At 38.0% G+C, this 19,463-nt stretch overlaps 1 protein-coding gene across 5 annotated transcripts in view; it reads right to left on the bottom strand.

Moving 5' to 3' along the window:
• COMMD10 (COMM domain containing 10) overlaps positions 1-15,682 on the bottom strand; it is a 203,363-nt gene extending 187,681 nt beyond the window's left edge. For 3 of the 5 annotated variants that reach the window (XR_008955604.2, XM_063604598.1, XM_008952062.6), the window contains exons 1-4: positions 15,207-15,336; positions 12,726-12,816; positions 9,031-9,141; positions 7,531-7,686 (exon numbers count right to left, since the gene is read on the bottom strand). Coding sequence is in view for 4 of the 5 variants with exons in the window: in XM_063604598.1 (XP_063460668.1) it covers positions 7,531-7,686; positions 9,031-9,141; positions 12,726-12,816; positions 15,207-15,247 (399 nt within the window). In the remaining variant the exon portion in view is untranslated. Of the gene's footprint in view, positions 1-7,530; positions 7,687-9,030; positions 9,142-12,725; positions 12,817-14,867; positions 15,010-15,206 lie in introns of those variants that run through there. The other 2 variants (XM_003826717.7, XM_034960373.3) reach the window with 2 other exon arrangements.
• Between the last annotated feature and the right edge of the window lie 3,781 nt (positions 15,683-19,463).

Raw genomic sequence — 19,463 nt, 5'->3', positions numbered from 1 at the left:
GTGAGAAAACAGAGGTTCGGCATCCCTAATCCAAAAATCCAAAATCTAAAATACTCCAAAATCTGAAACTCTTTGAACTCCAACATGACACCATAAACAGAAAATTTCCCACCTGATCTCATATGACAGGTCACAGTCAAAACTTTGTTTCATACACAAAATTATTTAAAATATTGTGTAAGATTACCTTCAGGCTATGTATATAAGGTGTATTTGAAACATAAATGAATTCAGTGTTTAGACTTGCTTACCATCCCCAAGACATCTCATTATGTATATGCAAATATTCCAAAATTCAAAAAATCCAAAATCCAAAACACTTCTGGTCCCAAGCATTTCAGATACATGATACCCAATCTGTATTTGTAAACCATGTATAAAAGGTTAACATACAAAATACATAAGGAACTCACAAACTCAATAGCAGGAAAACTAATAACCCATTTAAAAACTGGGCAAAGGAACTGAATAGACATTCTCCCCACCAAGAAAAGGCATAAAAATGATCAACAGGTATATAAAAGAGTGGTCAATATCATTAATCATCAAAGAAATGCAAATCAAAAGCATAATACAACATGACGTTACATCGTTAAAATACCTATTATCAAAAAGACAAGAGACAGCAAGTGTTAGGAAGACAGCAGAGAAAAAGAAACCATTGTACAGTGTTGGTGGGAATGTAAATTGGTACAGCCTTTACGAAAAACAGTATGGAGGTTCCTTAAAACATTAAAAATAAAACTATCATACAATCCAACAATCCCACTCCTGGTATATATGCAAAGGAAATGAAATCAGTATCTTGAAGAGATATCTGCACCCTCATGTTCACTGCAGTATTATTCACAATGGCCAAGATAAGGAAACAACCTAAGTGTCTGTCAACAAATGAATAGATAATGAATGGAATATTATTCAACCTTTAAAAAGAAAACACTGCCATTTGTGACAAAATGGATGAACCTGGAGGGCGTTATGCTAAGTGAAATAAGCCAGGCACAGAAAGACAAAACACTGTATGAGCTAATTTATACGCATACTCTAAAAGTTTAACTCATTGAAGCAGAGAGTAGAATGGTAGTTGCCAGGGGATGGGGTATGAGGGAAAAGAGGAGATGCTGGTCAGAGGGTACAACTTTTAGCTATAAAACAAATTAAGTTCTGGGAATCTAATGTATGGCATGGTGACTATAGTTAATAATACCATGTTGTTTACTTTAAGTTTTCAAAGATAGTAGATCTTAAATGTCCTCACGCACACACTCACCCACACATAAAAGGTGGTAACTGTGTGGTGATAGATATGCTGATTAATTTGATTATGGTAATCATTACACAATGTATACAGCTATCAAATCATCAACATTGCACACCCTGAATACGCACAATTTTTGTTTATCAATTATACCTCGATAAAGCTTAAAAAAGAAGTTTTTAAAATGGAATAAAAATAAACACCTTTTGATTTTTTAACATTATTTCATTGATCTTACCCTCTTTGAATTCAGAATCACAGTCTTTCCTCAGTATCTAGCGAGGGCTGGTTCCAGGACCCCCTACAGACACCCAAAACTGCAGATACTCAAGTCCCTCATATAAAATGATGCAGTATTTAAATATAACCTACACATATCCTCCTTTATACTTTAAATCATCTCTAGATTATTTATAATAACTAATACAATGACAACACATCATTTCTGTGGATTTAACATAGTACTCAGCACATGGCAAATTCAAGTTTCACTTTTTGGAATTTTTTGTTTCCCAAATATTCTTATCTGCTGCGAGTTTAATCCATGAATATGAAATCCAGGGATACAGAGGGCTGACTGTACTACCAACATGTGTTCTGCTGCAAGCACCCCACAGTTTATGTGGGTAAGACCCTAAGTTACCATAAAACAGTTAAAGTCATTGCATGTACACCTTTTTTCATCATATAAGTCAGTGTAATATATTTTTGTTACAATTTAAATGGCATGATTTGTTTTCACATCTGGCTATTTTGGCCACAGTATCCTAAACAGTTCTCAGAATGAAAAAGAAAGATAGCATTACAGCTGCCAGAGGTAGCATGATATAAAAGGAATAAGACTTAGAGACAGACAGATCCAATCCTCATTTCAGTTTCATCATGGACCACTTGGGATAATATGATAAAGTGACTAATATTTTCTAAAGTTTTATTTCCTCACTTTTAAAAGGTATGTGACATGGTTTGGATCTCTGACCACAACAAATCTCATGTGCAATTGTAATCTCCAGTGTTGGAGGTGGGGCCTGGTGGGAGGTGACTGGATCATGGGGGCAGGCTTCTCATCAATGGTTTAGCACCATCCCTTTAGTGCTATGCTTGTGATAGTTGAGTTCTCGCAAGACCTGCTTGTTCAAAAGTATGTAGCACCTCCCTCCTCCCTCTCTCTCTTGTTTCTGCTCCTGCCATGAAAGACACCTGCTCCCCATTCACCTTCCACCATGACTGTAAGTTTCCTGAGGCCTCCCCAGAAGCCAAGCAGATGCCAGCACATCATGCTTCCTGTACAGCCTGCAGAACCGTGGGCAAATTACACCTCTTTTCTTTATATAATTACCCTATTTCAGGTTATTTATAGCAATGTGAGAATGGACTAATATGAAGTACATACAAACAACTATATAAATCACCCTGCATAATGCCTGACACAGAAAAATTCCGCAGCTAACATCTATGTGTTAGGATAGCATAATAGCTTAGGAATGTGACTATTCTTGTCAAATCCCAACTCAGCCACTTACTTAGCTGTACGATCATGGGCAACTTTTTAAACCTCTCTAAGCCTCAATTTTATAAGTACATGTATAAACTAGAACTATTAATGGGTTTTGTAAGATACAAAGAACTCATTATAACATTTGACCCACAATAAGCACAATAAATGCTTGTTATCATTATATTATTTAAGCATTTCAGACTTTAAAATAGTATATTAGCAATCCTATGATATACCCAGAATTACCAAAAGATAATTTCCAGCATTCTCAATGGGACAATGTACAATTAATCAGATCATTCCAACTTCTTTATTTGCATATTTTATATGACAAATGATTAATTTCTTAAACAGAAGCTTCTGTAATCCAACTATGGGAAAAATATTACTTTTAAAAAAACAAACTTTCATCATGAAGACACTAAAAAGTAACTTACTATTAGAAGCAGAAAACAAAAATATTTTTAATTGTTATGACTACTAATGTGCAAGGAAAAAAACGAACGGTATAAAATATAGGAAAAATATAAACAGAAAACAGGCTACTATTAAAAAGCCAAGAATTTTTTTAAAAAATGAAAATGGCTTAAAAAAAGAATTGCAGGGAAACAAATGGAAAGTTTAAAATCTATAGAGGATATAGGAAAAAGTAGACTTTAAAATGATAAAAAATGAAGCAATGACACAGAAGACACTTGAGAGTAGTAAGAATACAGAATTTTTAAAAAGGGAAGTAGAGAAGTGAAAACAATAAAGGGGCATTTTCTAACATCCTACTTAATGATAAGAGCCTGAATGCTTTCACCCTAAAATTGGGAACAAGGCAAGGATATTCAGACTTGCCACTCCTATTCAGCATCATGTTGGAAGTCCTTGTCAGTAAAATAAAGCAAGAAAAATAAAAGCTCTACAGATTGAAAAGGAAGAAATAAAACTGTCTTTATTCACAGACAACGTGACTGCCTTCAAAGGAAATCACAAAAAACCTATAAGAAAGCTGCTAAAACTAATTAGTGAATTTACCAAGTTACAGGATAGAGATCAGTATAGAAAAGTCTATTGTATTTCCATATACTATCAATAAGCCATTGGAAAACAAAATTTGAAAAATACTACCAATAGTTCAACAACAAAAAAAAAAAAGAAAGAAAAAGTACTTAAGGTACAAACCTAACAAAATAAGTGCAGGATTGATATGCTGAAAACAAAAGACACTGATAAAAGAAATCAAAGAAGACCTAAATAAATAGATATACTCAATACTTGTTAAGAAGTCATTTCTCAATAAAGTTATTTATAAATTAAACACAACCCCAATCAATACCCCAAGCAGGATTTTTTACAGAAATACAAAAGCTGATTTTCAAATGTATATGAAAAGGCAAAGAAACTAGGATTGCCAGAACAATTACAAAAAAGAAGAAAAAAGTCAGTGGGTTCACAATACCTGATTTTAACACTTACTATTAAGCTATAATAATTAAGGCAGTGTGATATTGGCATAAACAAATAGGTCAATGAAATCAAAGAGAGATTCCAGAAAAAGACTCACACAAAAATATCAAATGATTTTAGACAAACACATGGTAATTCAATGACAAAATGATAATTTTAACAACAAATCACATTGGAGCAAATGAACATCCATACATAGAAAAAAATGAACTTTGACCTGCACTTTATGTGTCATACAAAATTAACGGTAAATGGATTTTAGATCTAAACATAAAATATAAATACGTAAAACATTTAGAAGAAAACAGAAAATATTTGTGTCATGATTAGGCTGCAAATTCCTAGAAAACCAAAGGTAGGATCATGAAAAGAGAAAAAAAAATACAACAGATTTCATCAAAGTTAATGGTTCTGTTCTGGGAAAGATACTGTTAAGAGAATGAAAAGGAAAGCTACAGATTAGGAGAAAATACGTGCAAATCATATATCTCACAGAGGACTTCTAGAGAATATACAGATGCTCCTTGACTTACAATGGGCTTATGCCTCAATCTATCGTTAAGTTAAAATACAATAATTCACAAATGTATTTAATACACTTAATCTACCAAACATCACAGCTTAGTTTAGCTAACCTTAGACATGTTCAGTATACTCACATTAGCCTGTGGTTGAGCAAAATCATCTAACACAAAGCCTATTTGTTAATCAATACATAATATTTTTGCATATTTATGAGATATGTGTTATATTTTCTTATATGCATAGACTGTGTAATGATCATGTCAGGGTATTTAAGATATTCACCACCATGAGCATTTATCATTTGTGTATGTTCAGAACAGTTCACTTCCTTAATTCTAGCTATTTTGAAATGACCAATATATTGATGTCAACTATAAGCACCATACTAAACTATCAAACATTAAACTTATTACTTCTGATTATATGTTTGTACCCATTAACCAACTTCTACTCATTCACCCTCCGACCCCACATCCCATGCATTCTTCTCGGCCTCTGGTGACTACCATTCTACTCTCTACCTCCACGACATCAACTTGTTTAGCTCCCACATAGGAGTGAGTGCCTGTTATATTTGTCTGTGTCTAGCTTATTTCACGTAACATAAAGACCTCTAGTTCTATCCATGTTGCTGCAAACGACATTTCACTCTCTTTTATGGTTGAATATTATTCCAGTGTGTAATTATACCAAATTCCCTTTATTCATCCATCCACTAATGGACACTTAGGTTGATTTCTTATCTTTGCTATTGTGAACAGTGTTGCCACAAACACAGGGGTACAAATATTTCTTTAATTTACCGATTTCCTTTCCTTTGAATATATACCAAGTAGTGGAATTACTGGACTGCGTGGTAGTTCTAATTTCAGTTTTTTGAGAAATCTCCATACTGCTTTTCCCTAATGGCTGTACTAATATACACTGCCACCAAAACATATGAGAGTTCCCTTTTCTCCACATCCTCACCTGCATCCATTATTTTTTTCTCTTTTTAATAATAGCCATTCTAACTGGGGTAAGATGATATGGCATGTTTGGTTTTGACTTGCATTTCTCTGATAATTAGTGATTTTAAGCATTTTTTCATATACCTGTTAGCCATTTATATATCGTCTTTCAAGAAGCATTTGTTTAGATCCTTTGTCCACATTAAATGGGATTAGTTACTTTGCAGTTGAGATGTTTGAGTTCCTTGTATATTCTGGATATTAATCATTTGCTAAGTCAATAGTTTGTAAATATTTTATCCCATTTGTCAGATTGTGTCTTCATTTTGTTATTTCCTCTAATGTACAGAAGATTTTTAGTTTAATATAGTTCCATTTGTCTATTTTGGGTTTTTTTGTCCATGTTTTAGGAAGGTCAGCCATAAAATTTTTGCCTAGACAAATGTCCTGGAGTATTTCTCCTGTTTTCTTCTAGTATTTTAACAGTTGTGGGTCTTATGTTTAAGTCTTTAATCAATTTTGAGCTGATTTTTTACATGGTGAGAGAGAAGGGCCATTACATTCTTCTGCATAGTTATCCAGTTTTCCTAGCACCATTTATTAAAGGGGGTGTCCTTTCCCCAGTGTATGCTCTTGCCACCTTTGTAATAAATCAGTTGGCTATAAACACATGGGTTTACTTCTGGGTATTTTATGCTGTTCCATTGGTATATATGTCTGCTTTTCTACCAACACCATGCTGTTTTGATTACTATAGCCTTGTAATACAAGTTGAAATCAGGGAATATGATGCCTCCAGCTTTGTTCTTTTTGCTTAGGATTGCTTTGGCTATTTGGGTTCTCTTTTGGTTTCATACAAATTTTAAGATTATTCTGTTTCTAACAGGGACTAGACTCCTAAAATGGAGCCGTGCTCCAGCTGCCTAAGACTCAGGGGGTGCATGGAACCCAGCAAGAGCACCCTTTCTAGAGCAATACCATTGCATGAACTTCAGGGAGCTCCCTATGCCAGTCTCGGGGCCCATGGGGTTCAAGAACTCTCCCACAGTTAGGATTACAGGAGTCTGCAGCAAGAATGTGGACAGCTAGGGATCTCTCACTTACCCCAACTCCATACTGAGGAGCCTCTCCAGGCTTCTGGTTGATCCTAGCAAGGCTGTCCACCTCTCCACCCTCTCCTCAGGTGTTTCCAGTCACTTCTCTGCTGAACTCTAGCATTCTCTTTCAGATGTTTTATTTACAGTGTGATTACCTACTCACTATTTTGGTTCTTCTTTGTGGAGAAGTGTCCTGTGCCTCTTGTCAGCCATCTTGAAAAGCCTCCAAAATCAGGAATATCTTATGTACCACACATCACTAGCCCAAGAAGAGATCAAAAGTAAAAGTATATCGAAATTGCGATAGTTTTGCACTACTGTAAAATCTAAACTTAAGTCAGGGACCATACCAGACAATTTTTTTTACTTTATAATGGTGTGAAAGCAATATGTATTCAGCAAAAACTATACTTCATATTTTGAATTCTGTATTTTCCTGGGCTAGCAATATGTACGATATTCTCTCGTGATGCTGGGCAATGGCAGCGAGCTATAGTTTCCAGTCAGCCATGTGATCACAAGGGTAAACAACTGATTCTCTAGAGTGTACTCTGTTTTTGACCTACGATATTTTCAATTTGTGACAGGTCTATCAGGATGTAAGGCCATTGTAAGTTGAGGAGCATCTGTGTTTCTTTTGCCTGACTCTACCTCTCAACAAAATATTATCACTTTAAAAACTCTTCAGGTATAATAATTTATGCCATATGTTATTGAAAAACATATTTAAGATAGTATGTTCTATACCTTATAGGGAGCCAGAGTTCTCTGCCGGAACTTTTCAACTGTTTCTTGACCCATAGAAGACCACGTATTGACAAATGCTTCAGCTTTGTCTTGTCTAAGATGAATGTTCTCTAATTGCTGCTGCAAAGCTGCTGGCTTCACATTGTGATACACTGCCTATTAAAAAGAAAAAAAAAATTACATATGTCCCTCATCTTCATACTGAAACTTTAAACTACACTAAATACAAAACTATTTTTAAATGACTTAAGTCAAAAGAAAACTTCATAGTCCTATTACTGACATTTTTGGTTATTTTACAAATAATAAAATACACAACCAAGGGCTGGAAGATTCAGGATTAAATGGCCTAAATTATTCAAGATGAATTTTTTTCTCATTCTTACCTATGCTTTAAGTAATCCTAAATCCACTTAAAAACCAAAAAACTTCTTCTTTGCTTTGGCTATGTAAATGGTACCCTAATTAAAATTTCATTTATTTCACTTAATAATTTCAAATAAGTATACAATAGTTTTGTTTCCCAACTAACAAATTTTTTCCCAGAAGCACTTTCTCAAAATTACCTTATCTACCAATTTCCTACATAATATATGATTAAACGTTGTAAAAAATTTTAACACTGATACCTGTTCTGTTTCTTACATTATTCTGGAACACCATGCTATGCTGTCCTACTCAATGATCCTTTTCTTCTACTGAACACCCACCAAAAATTAGAACCACATTTATCTTTGTGATCTATAATGTATGTAGATAACTGGTAGCTTGTCCTCCTAATATGTTCATTAAAATGCTTATGAAGTTACAAAACTATTTAAACTTTTATTTCACAAGTATTATTTTTAATCAACAGGAATTTATGAGGATCTATTTTAAGCACACCAATGTGGTAGGCTTATATAAGATACACAAAAAATATGATCCTGCTCCCCACAAAATAGAATCTGGTGAAGGAGGTATAACTAACACATATGAACTGCTGAAAGACTAACAATGTGCTCTACTGTGATGAGCCAAGGATTTTTAAAAATCCAAATAAAGGAAGTATAAGGGGTCACAGCTCAAGTAAAGGAGATGAGCCTTGAATAGGAGCTTAAATCAGGAAGTGAATTTAGATGAGAAAAAGGGATGCAGAAGGCAGCTTAGTAGCACATAATATGACAATACTTCTTTTCTAAATGTCTTACTTACCATCCTAGTCAATATATCCCCCAAATCATTTAATATCTTAAGTAAAATATGTCCATTTTTCCATTATACCAAGTACCAATGAATTAAAATCTTGTATAACTGTCTCAAATCAATGAAGTCTCAATTCATATTTAAATACTTTACAATATTCAAATATTTTTACACTGAAATTCTTAACTAAAATATATTCACAGCTTCCATCTTGCATACTTTTTAATTAAAAAAAACAGAATGTCATAGATATCATAACAATACAAATATGTAGTAAACAAATCATGGCTAGAAAATTTGATGCAATAAAAATACCTGTTCTAAAATAAATGATATTGTTTCAAGAATTAGGTGAAGATCTTGTTTCTCTAGAGAAAATGCCGCTTGAAGTTTTTCTTCCTCTTCTTCACTGAAACTGCTCTCAGCCTATAATACAAATAGCAATCTATTATATTAGCACACATTCAGGCATTCAAAATTCATACTTGACAGAAGATTCATTTATTTGTATATGAGATGAGAACTTTAAAGGAAAATACATGGTGAAAAGAAATTGATGTGCATGTAAATTTATAAAAGATATGATGCTAATTTCTAGACCTTTGTAAACAAAATAAATTAGATTAAACAAGTATCTTGTGGTGACGCAGGTCATAATTACAAGCATCAGAGCCCTGTGCTAAAGGGCTCATGTATCCTAAAGAACTGCTGACATACATGGAAAATTTTTAACTAGAACAAACAGAAATCTCAGACTTCTGTCCTTTTATGTTTCTTGGGTCTGATTTTCATAATTCTCGCATTTCATTTCATGATCAGCAGTCATTTCTTGAAGCTGCCTACATGCTCCATGACAGTACCTTCAACCCCAAGTTTGCTATTTTTAGTCTGCCATGGTCAGGAACCCAGAGAGCTGACCTCTCAAAACTAGATATACAGCACTGTTATCTCAACAGGCTTTGTGTGAGGGCCTCAAAGTCTCTCCTATGGAGCCAAGTACATGAGTTTTTTTTTTTTGCATGAGTTGTGACAGTTATTTTTGAAGTGCAAAGGCCACAAATGTTTATTTCTATGTTCCCAGCTATGCAAGTTCACCTGACTTCCATCAGCATTTCCCACTGCAAACCGCTGGCATGCTGGATGAGACAAGTCTTTGTGCAGGACTGCCCTAAACACTGTAAAATATTTTTGAAGTCCCTGGACGTTAAATACCAGAAGCACCCTCCACACATTGTAACAAACAAACAAAATCTCCATGTATTTGTATATGCCAGGATGAGCCAAGAAGATGGCCAAAGAGGACTCCCAGATCCATAATGTGGCATGCCCACATTCTATACCTAAGTTGTCTTAGTTCCCTCATATTGATTCCCACTTGGGATTCCAAGGAACCAGTCTGGACAAATACATATCTTCTGCCCATAAACAGGTCAAACTTAATAAAATAAAAGTACCAGTAGAGGGGCAACAAAATCCCTAAACCTCTTCACCAATCTGCCTGCCTCCGTTTCACTATTCTAAGAATTCTGTCTCAAGGTAAAGGCCAACTCGATGGAGTCGGGATACATAAATGAAAGTAGGCAGATCCTGAAATGCACTGCAAACTTGACTGAAAAGCCCTTATCAAAATAGGAGCCCCTCTAAAAGAAGATCCCCTGAAACTGTACAGGAAAAAAACAATTAGACCTTTCCTGACGTCTTCTTAGCAGGCAAGTATTCACATACATATGTTTCTTTATTTAAAAGTCCCTGGAGATTAAATGCCAGCAAGACCGGTAACTTCACTTTTCAACAAGCACCTCTTTTCCTCTCCACTCCCCTACCTCTGATGGCAAAGCATTCAAGCTCCTCCATGGAATGCTTTAGCCACTCAGTTAACTCTAAGATAGATACTAACTATTCTCAACTCCATACATGACTGAGAGTGTCAAAGACAAACTAAACATCACAATTTTCTGTGCAAGTTCTCGACTCCCTCAGTGTGAAGAACAAAAGATGTGTATAAGAGTTTCTTGTCCCATATTTTTATACATAAGCAAGCACCCACCAGCTGAAGAAATAAAGCAGAACATCTGTATCACCCACATCATTCACTTTTGGGCCAATTTATGAAATGTTCCATACTCTTTCCCGAGGTTTCGTGTAATAAGGGAGAGAGTTACGGAGCCAAGCTGCCCTACTAGCTAGCTGTGTTACCTTGGGAAAGTTACTTAACTGATCTCTATCTCTATCTTGGTTACCTCATAGATAAAATGAAGATGACCAGAGATGACCACAGTACCTATTTTTTCAAGTTGCCGTAAGGATTAGATGAGTTAGTAACACAAAGCCATTAACACCACAACTGTCAAAAACAAACCAATGTAACTTTATGAACAGCAAATAACACAGAATGTTGCCGTAAGGATTAGATGAGTTAGTAACACAAAGCCATTAACACCACAACTGTCAAAAACAAACCAATGTAACTTTATGAACAGCAAATACCACAGAATGTTGCCGCTATCATTGCAGTTTCTCCTTTCTCTCCATCCACCTCACAAATTCCTTAGAAAAAAGGAATATATTATAGAAGACTTAGGTTTGTTTTGTGTTTTCCACAGCAAGGAAAATAATTAACTTCAAGAACATTTACTGAGTGCCAACTATACTAGTGGCAATGTATTAGGAATGGGAAACATAAAGATGAGTAAGACATAATCCTCAAGATATTTAAAACCAGAGGAAGATACATTAATAGGTTTGGGGATTTGGTTGCCTGCTAATCATGAAACAAATACTTACGATGCAGTACTAAAATCAGGTGAGAATGAACTAGGAGCACAGAAGAAAGAACAAACTGCTGAGACTGAGATTGTGAAATCCTTGAAGGATGAACAGGTTACTCAGTAAAGGGGAAGAAGGACATTTATAGGCAAGGGAAAGAGTATATGCATAGACACATTGCTGAAAAAGTTCATGGCAAGTTGTAGTAAATGGGTACCATCCAGTGTAACTGCAGCACTTACAAAATGAGGAGAATGTAGACTGCAGCCACACTACAATGGGACTTGTACACAATGTTAAGGATTTTTAACTTTTCTCCATAGGGGAATGGACAGTCACTGATGGCTTTGAACACTGTAAAAAATATAATACATCTTTGTTTCAGGAAAAAAAATTTAGAAAGTAATTTACATAGTATTATGAAGCAGTAGAAAGCAAGAAGACTATAGGCAGGGAAACCAGCTTGAAGGTTACTATTGTCATCTAAAAAAGAGGTAATAAGGATTTGACCTAGAATTGTGAGAACCTGGATTTGAAAGACACTTCAAAGGGGAAAGGCACAGTTTTGAGGCTGGCTCTTGGCCAAGAAAAACAAGAGGAAAGAGTAAGAGTCTTGGTTCTCAATGGATGGTGATACATGGCACTGCACAGAGCAGTTAGTGGGTGCTCCATAAATATGAGATGGAATCAAATTTTTATAACCTGATAAAGAAATTAACTTGGATTGGGCCAGGTAGAGAATTACAAAGCATCCACATGTCCAAAACAACCATATCCTTAAAATAAAAGTGAAAGAGAAACAAAATTAAGTGAAAGATTAAAAAACAGTTGATAGAAAATACCACAGAATTATTTTTAAGGGGAAAAATAAAACCAAGACATCAGAATTTTTCCCTAAAGTATATTTTTAGAACTTTAGTCCCAAAATATATACCATAATAAAACAGATCCAAGGTCAAACACATTTGGAAAAATGTTACCTGCCATAATCACCCTCAAATACATACCACAAACACTAGCATATAAAATACTCTGAAAAGTTCCATAATTTAAAAAATTTAACTTTATTGAAGACAGAGTTTCTCAAACTTCTGACCACGAAACATTACCAAATCTTCCACAGAACCAGTGTCTCTAAGAACATATTGGAGAACACTATGCTTTGCAAAAAGTTCTCCAAATAATCAGACTTCCAATTAAATCAGAAGAAAGATTACCAGGCATGGAAACACACAAATACAAACCTTCAGGTGAAGTTTTTGAAGAATCCGAGTGAGCAACCGTGGAAATCTTCCTGTATCTATTGCATTTATCAGTGACACTGCTTTCTTCATGCTAAACAAAATTATAAAACAAAGTTTTGAAATGAGTTTTCCAAGTTGAACTGCACTTTCTATAGTTGTCTATAAGTTTTCATTCCAACAACTCTGAATGCTATATGGTAAATCTGAGTGAAATAAAAACAGATGACAGCCAGCAAAAAAGGCAGGGCAACGGGGACATTTCCAAAAAGATGCCCCCAAAATTACTTTTGCTGAAAAGGTCCATTTGGCAAATTTTCTCTTTCTTTTGGGCAAACCAAACTACTAGGGAAAGCTTGTACTGCGCAGGGAAGAGCCTTAATTTAGTAGAGCGTTTATATAAACACTTAACCCAAAAATGGAACTCTGAAAGGGGTGGGAGGAGAGGAATAGCAATTATGGCAATTACACCAAAAACATAAAAGAATACTGCAAGGCAAATAACTTTTCAAATACTATGTACAAAATCATCTGGGATCACTAAGCACACAGTTATTTTAAAACCCTGTTTCAACTGTAAAATCAAATTTATTATTACAATAATAATCAATTTTGAGATAGGGTCTTACTCTGTCACCCAGGCTGGAGTGCAGTGGCACGATCTCAGCTCACTACAGCCTCTGCCTCTTGGGTTCTAAGAATCCTCGTGCCTCAGCCTCCCAAGTAGCTAGAACTACATGCGCGGGCCACAACGCTGGCTAATTTTTGTATTTTTTGTAGAGACAGAGTTTTGCCCTGTTGCCCAGGCTGGTCTCGAACTCCTGAGCTCAATCAGTCCTGCAGTGGCTCACCCCTATAATCCCAGCACTTTGCAAGGCCAGGGAGGACAGATCACCCGAAGCCAGGAGTTCCAGACCAGCCTAGCCAACATGGTGAAACTCCATCTTTACTAAAAATACAAAAAATTAGCTGGGCGTGGTGGCGGGTGCCTGTAATCCCAGCTACTCAGGAGGCTCAGGGAGGAGAATCGCTTGAACACAGGAGGCGGAGGCTGCAGTGAGCCGAGATGGCGCCATTGCACTCCAGCCTGCGCAACAAGAGGGAAACGCCCTCTCGGGAAAAAAAAAAAGAGAGAGATTAGCCCGCCTCAGCCTCCCAAAGTGCTGGAATTACAGGCATGAGCCACAGCACCTTTCCTGTAATAATCAACTTTAAATGATGTGATGAGAACAATTCTATACTGCACCATATTGGATACAGTTTACTGATGTAGCGGTGTTCCCCAAGACACTGGTATGAGGAAAGAAACTGGCGATCAGAACCAAAGTGAGGCAGGAAAATAGGGTCAGGAGGCTGGGAACATAAGGCTGATTCCCACTTCAGCTATGACAAGAAATGTCCTCTCCATATGGCACAGGCGGAGAAAATGACTTTGTAACTTTACTTCATCCTCTTCATTTACATAGGGAGTACACCAAGTAACCAATGGAATCCTCTAGAGGGTATTTAAATTCCCAAAAATTCTGTAGGGGCCCTTCAGCCCCTATGCTCAAGCAGCTCCCACACTGTGGAGGGTAGTTTCATTTTCAATAAATTTCTTCATTCTTTCCTCGCTTTCTTTGTGCGTCTTCTCCAATTCTTTGTTCAAGACGCCAAGAACCTGGACACCCTCCACTGGTAACAAAAGGAATCCAGGAAGAAGGAAAAACTTTAAAATAACTCTTTTCTTCGGAAAGATTTCTGCCCAATCCAAGCACAAAGAAATTACTTCCGAACACTATTTTGCCTATATACTTCAGTACTTTTTCTGTATCCACACGCTACCTGCACTATTGCTTATTTTTTCACAAATTGAGTCTTTTTTTACTTAAATAATGTTAAAGGGGAGCTTTATATCACTACCATGGACAACCAACTTTATCTACCGTAAGTAGAAATTAACTAAAAATTTGTTTAAAATGCAAATAAAAGCAAATGCTACCAAAGCCAGGCTAGATTCTGCTACCAACCAAAAATTCGGTCCCCTATTCGATCCTGATTTAAAAGGGGTATTAACACATGTTGGCTATTAAAGACCCTCCAGCAGCAGCGTGAGCCTTTCCCACCAGAGGGTCTGAACCGGAACTGAAATCGGAAACGGAATACCGTTCCACGTGATTCGGCAGCACTGAAGGCAGCACCCGGGAACTTCTGATACCAAACTCCGCGAACAGTGACGCAGACCCCACGCTTGCAGGCCACACGCTTCCGTAGAGAACTCAGCTGCCAGGCGCACTGTGAGCCCCACAGGTGGACCACCGTGATTGTAGAGGCGCTACACTGCCCCACGCACTCCGCAGACGCAGCGTCGCGACCTCGGCAGCCCACCCCACCCAACCGGGCCCGCCGCGGCGCCCAGGCGGCAGGCAGCAAGGACAGCCTTGTGCGAGCCCGATCTGCGCCTTCCTGGGCGCGGCTACCGCAAGAGCTCAATGGATCAGCTACCTGGGGCTCTCCCGTAGGATCAGCGCCGCCGGGACCGCCATCTTCGGCTTTCTCGCACTGCCGCCGTCTGTTAGCTGCGCCGAACCCAGCCAATGGCGGCCGCGGCGGACGGAAAGCCGGAAGGCCCAAGACGCGCAGGGGCCGTTTTAGGGCTCCGGGGCTCCTGCGACCCGGGCGCCGGGAGACTTGTCCCGCAGTCCCGGAGGGCGGAGAGGGCAGCCCAGTTGCTCTCCCGACACTCCAATCGTGTTGGAGTTAAGTCCGTGCATATATATGTCTTTATATTTATATATTATATATGTATGTACATACCTGGATAGGGGTGTGTGTGTGTGTGTATTTAATAGGGCAGGTTTAAGCAAGTCTATGTACAGACCTGGATAGATATATGTGTGTATGTGTGTGCATAAATATATATATTATTATTTTTAATAGGGCAGGTTTAAGCAAGCCCGTGTGTACATACTTGGATAAATGGTGTGTGCGTGTGTATATTTTTTTAATAGGGCGGGTTTAAGTGAGCCTGTGTGTACATACTGGGATAGGTGATTTGTGAGTATTTTTTTTTTCCAGCGTTTGGGCTACAGAGAGGCAGGCAGTTGAGCGAGCTCCCCCGAGCCTGCCCAGGAAGCGGCGCATCACCCCTCGGGAGAGGTGGTGCCTCCAGTTCCACCCTAAGCACTGTGCCGTCAACCCCTCCTGTATCTGCATCTGCAGGGCTTGTAGTATGTATGTTCAATTCCTTCAGCAACGTTCAATGAATGAGTGCCTACTGTGTACCAAGCACTGTTCTAGGCACTGGAGATACAAAAGGCCAAAATTCCTGCTCTCAGGGTTTGCCGGCAGTCTAAATGGACAAGTATTTGTTGCACCCTTCTTTAGAGTCTGACACTGCAGAGTAGGGGAGATGAATCGCTGCAGTGAGTGACATCAAGGACCTCATCCAAGACTAGGGAGACACCATGTTTGCATAAATACCTTGGTCTGCCTTTGAGAAAAACATGGAGTGAGTTAAAGGAATTCAGATGTGGGAGCAGTGAAAGGCATCCGAGGTAAGATCAGGAAAAGCTCCCTAGGGCAGGTGGCAAATGCGGTGGGTCTGCAGAGATGTGGAGGGTGAGGCTGTGTGTTTCAGGTCAGTAGAGTAGAAGGGCAGTTTGACGTTTGAAGGACAGGAATTTAGACTAGAAAAAGCCTTTAATGACTGGTTGTGGCATGTGCACTTAATCTGGTGAGAAATGGGTAGGCATTAAATGTTTTTTCTATCCATTAAATGTTTTGAACCAAAGAAATTTTGCAGTGGGAGTTGGATTTTTGAAGGTTGCTGTCAGCAGAATGATGATTGAAATGGAAAGAGGTAAGCAGGAGAGCTACCTGGAAACTACTGCAATAATCTATAGAAAGCAGTAAAATCCTGTGGTACTAAAAAGGCATTGGTGAATTAAAAGATAGTGGATGGATTAGTTACGTTTCAGCAGTAGAATATTCAAGAGCTGCCAACAAATTGAATTTAATTTTCCTTCCTAATTATGTTTTACCTAAATTATTATTTAAATTAGTTGGAGTTCCCGGAGCAGCCCAAGAACAACCTAACTGAAAGGAGATACCAGATTGCACATTAAATCTGAATAATCTCCACATGGATAATTGAGTCAATTATACAGTGTGTTGAACACATACAAATACATTTAGTTCCACAACACTCTACAGTCCCCAATGTATGCATATCTGAAAAAGATGTATGTGAATCTACATAAATTATAGGTCTCTGATCCAAACACAGATGACCTCATCTGCAACTTAAAAGGGTCCCAGTTCCCTCATTCTTTGAATCATTTCCCTTTTGTCTTGATTCCTTACCTGAAGTAGAACCACTAACCAACTAAAACTGTTTCAAATCCCTAATGAAGTTCACCCTCCGATTGCCTTAAAAATATATAGCCAGAATTTTGAGCAAAAGAGCATCAAGATGGCTCAAATCCCAAATCCATGTAACTAACCTTGGACAAAGTACTTAACCTCAACAAGTTTCTCATTCCCAATCTGTAATGGGGATGAGAATAATGTCTGCTCCCTTGGATCTTAATGAGATTTAAATAATGTGATACGTATGTAAAAGAAACATTCTACCCTCCTTAGAAAACAAAACCCAGACCTCTTAGGTTTTCACAAAAGCAAGTCTCCAGTAGACACAGAGACCACTCACTCTAATGCTCTTCATTTTCAATGACGGGCTCATTACTTCTTATTACCACCTTTCTATAAAGGCGTGATGCTGTGAATAGTTTCACACCTCAAATGAGAACCTCACCCAAGATATTTCTGCATTCTCTGGAAAATAGACATCTATGTCCATGAAAAGTCCTTTTAGTTGTCTACTATTATTGTGTGAGAGTCTTAAGTCTCTTCGTAGGTCTCTAAGAACTTGCTTTAGAATCTGGGTGCTCCTATACTGGGTGCATATATATTTAGGATAGTTAGCTCTTCTTGTTGCATTGATCCCTTTACCATTATGTAATGCCCTTCTTTGTCTTTTTTTTTTTTTTTTTTTTTTTGAGACGGAGTCTCGCTCTGTCACCCAGGCTGGAGTGCAGTGGCGCGATCTCGGCTCACTGCAAGCTCCGCCTCCCGGGTTCACGCCATTCTCCTGCCTCAGCCTCCCGAGTAGCTGGGACTACAGGCTCCCGCTACCATGCCCGGCTAATTTTTTGTATTTTTAGTAGAGACGGGGTTTCTCCGTGTTAGCCAGGATGGTCTCGATCTCCTGACCTCGTGATCCGCCCGCCTCGGCCTCCCAAAGTGCTGGGATTACAGGCGTGAGCCACCGCGCCCGGCCTTCTTTGTCTTTTTTGATCTTTGTTGATTTAAAGTCTGTTTTGCTAGAAACTAGGATTGCAACCCCGGCTTCTTTTTGCTTTCCATTTGCTTGGTAAATATTTCTCCATCCCTTTATTTTGAGCCTATGTGTGTCTTTGCACACAAGATGGGTCTCCTGAACACAGCACACCAATGGGTCTTGATTCTTTATCCAATTTGCCAGTCTGTGTGTTTTAATTGGCGCATTTAGCCCATTTATGTTTAAGGTTAATATTATGTGTGAATTTGATCCTGTCATATGATACTAGCTGGCTATTTTGCCCATTAGTTAATGCAGTTTCTTCATAGTGTCAATGGTCTTTACATTTTGGTATGTTTTTGCAATGGCTGGTACTGGTTTTTCCTTTTCATATTTAGTGCTTCCTTCAGGAGCTCTTGTAAGGCAGGCTGGTGGTAACAAAATCCCTCAGCATTTGCTTGTCTGTAAAGGATTTTATTTCTCCTTCGCTTATGAAGCTTAGTGTGGCTAGATATGAAATTCTGGGTTGAAAATTCGTTTCTTTAAGAATGTTGAATATTGGCCCCCACTATCTTCTGGTTTGTAGGGTTTCTGCAGAGAGATCTGCTGTTAGTCTGATGGGCTTCCCTTTGTGGGTAACCTGACCTTTCTCTCTGGCTGCCTTTAACATTTTTTCCTTCATTTCCACCTTGGTGAATCTGACGATTATGTGTCTTGGGGTTGTTCTTCTCGAGGAGTATCTTTGAGGTGTTCTCTGTATTTCCTGAATTTGAATGTTGGCCTGCCTTGCTAGGTTGGGGAAGTTCTCCTGGATAATATCCTGAAGAGTGTTTTCCAGCTTGGTTACATTCTCCCCATCACTTTCAGGTACACCAATCAAGCATAGGTTTGGTCTTTTCACATAGTCCTGTATTTCTTGGAGGCTTTGTTCGTTCCTTTTCATTCTTTTTTCTCTAATCTTGTCTTCATGCTTTATTTCATTAAGTTGATCTCCAATCTCTGATATCCTTTCTCCCGCTTGATTGATTCAGCTATTGATACTTGTGTATGCTTCACAAAGTTCTCATGCTGTGTTTTTCAGCTCCATCAGGTCATTTATCTTCTTCTATAAACTGGTTATTCTAGTTGGCAGTTCCTGTAACCTTTTATCAAGGTTCTAAGCTTCCTTGCATTGGGTAGAACATGATCCTTTAGCTCAGAGGAGTTTGTTATTACCTACCTTCTGAAGCCTACTTCTGTCAATTCATCAAACTCACTCTCCATCCAGTTTTGTTCCCTTGCTGGTGAGGAGTTGTGATCCTTCAGATGAGAAGAGGCATTCTGGTTTTTGGAACTTTCAGCCTTTTTGCGCTGGTTTTTTCTTATCTTCGTGGATTTATCTACCTTTGGTCTTTGATGTTGGTGACCGTCGGATGGGATTT

This window comes from Pan paniscus, chromosome 4 (genome assembly GCF_029289425.2).
Source record: "Pan paniscus chromosome 4, NHGRI_mPanPan1-v2.0_pri, whole genome shotgun sequence".
Taxonomy (NCBI): Eukaryota; Metazoa; Chordata; class Mammalia; order Primates; family Hominidae; genus Pan; species Pan paniscus.
Note: the sequence above shows the minus strand (reverse complement) of the source record. Positions and strands in the feature narration are given on the sequence as shown.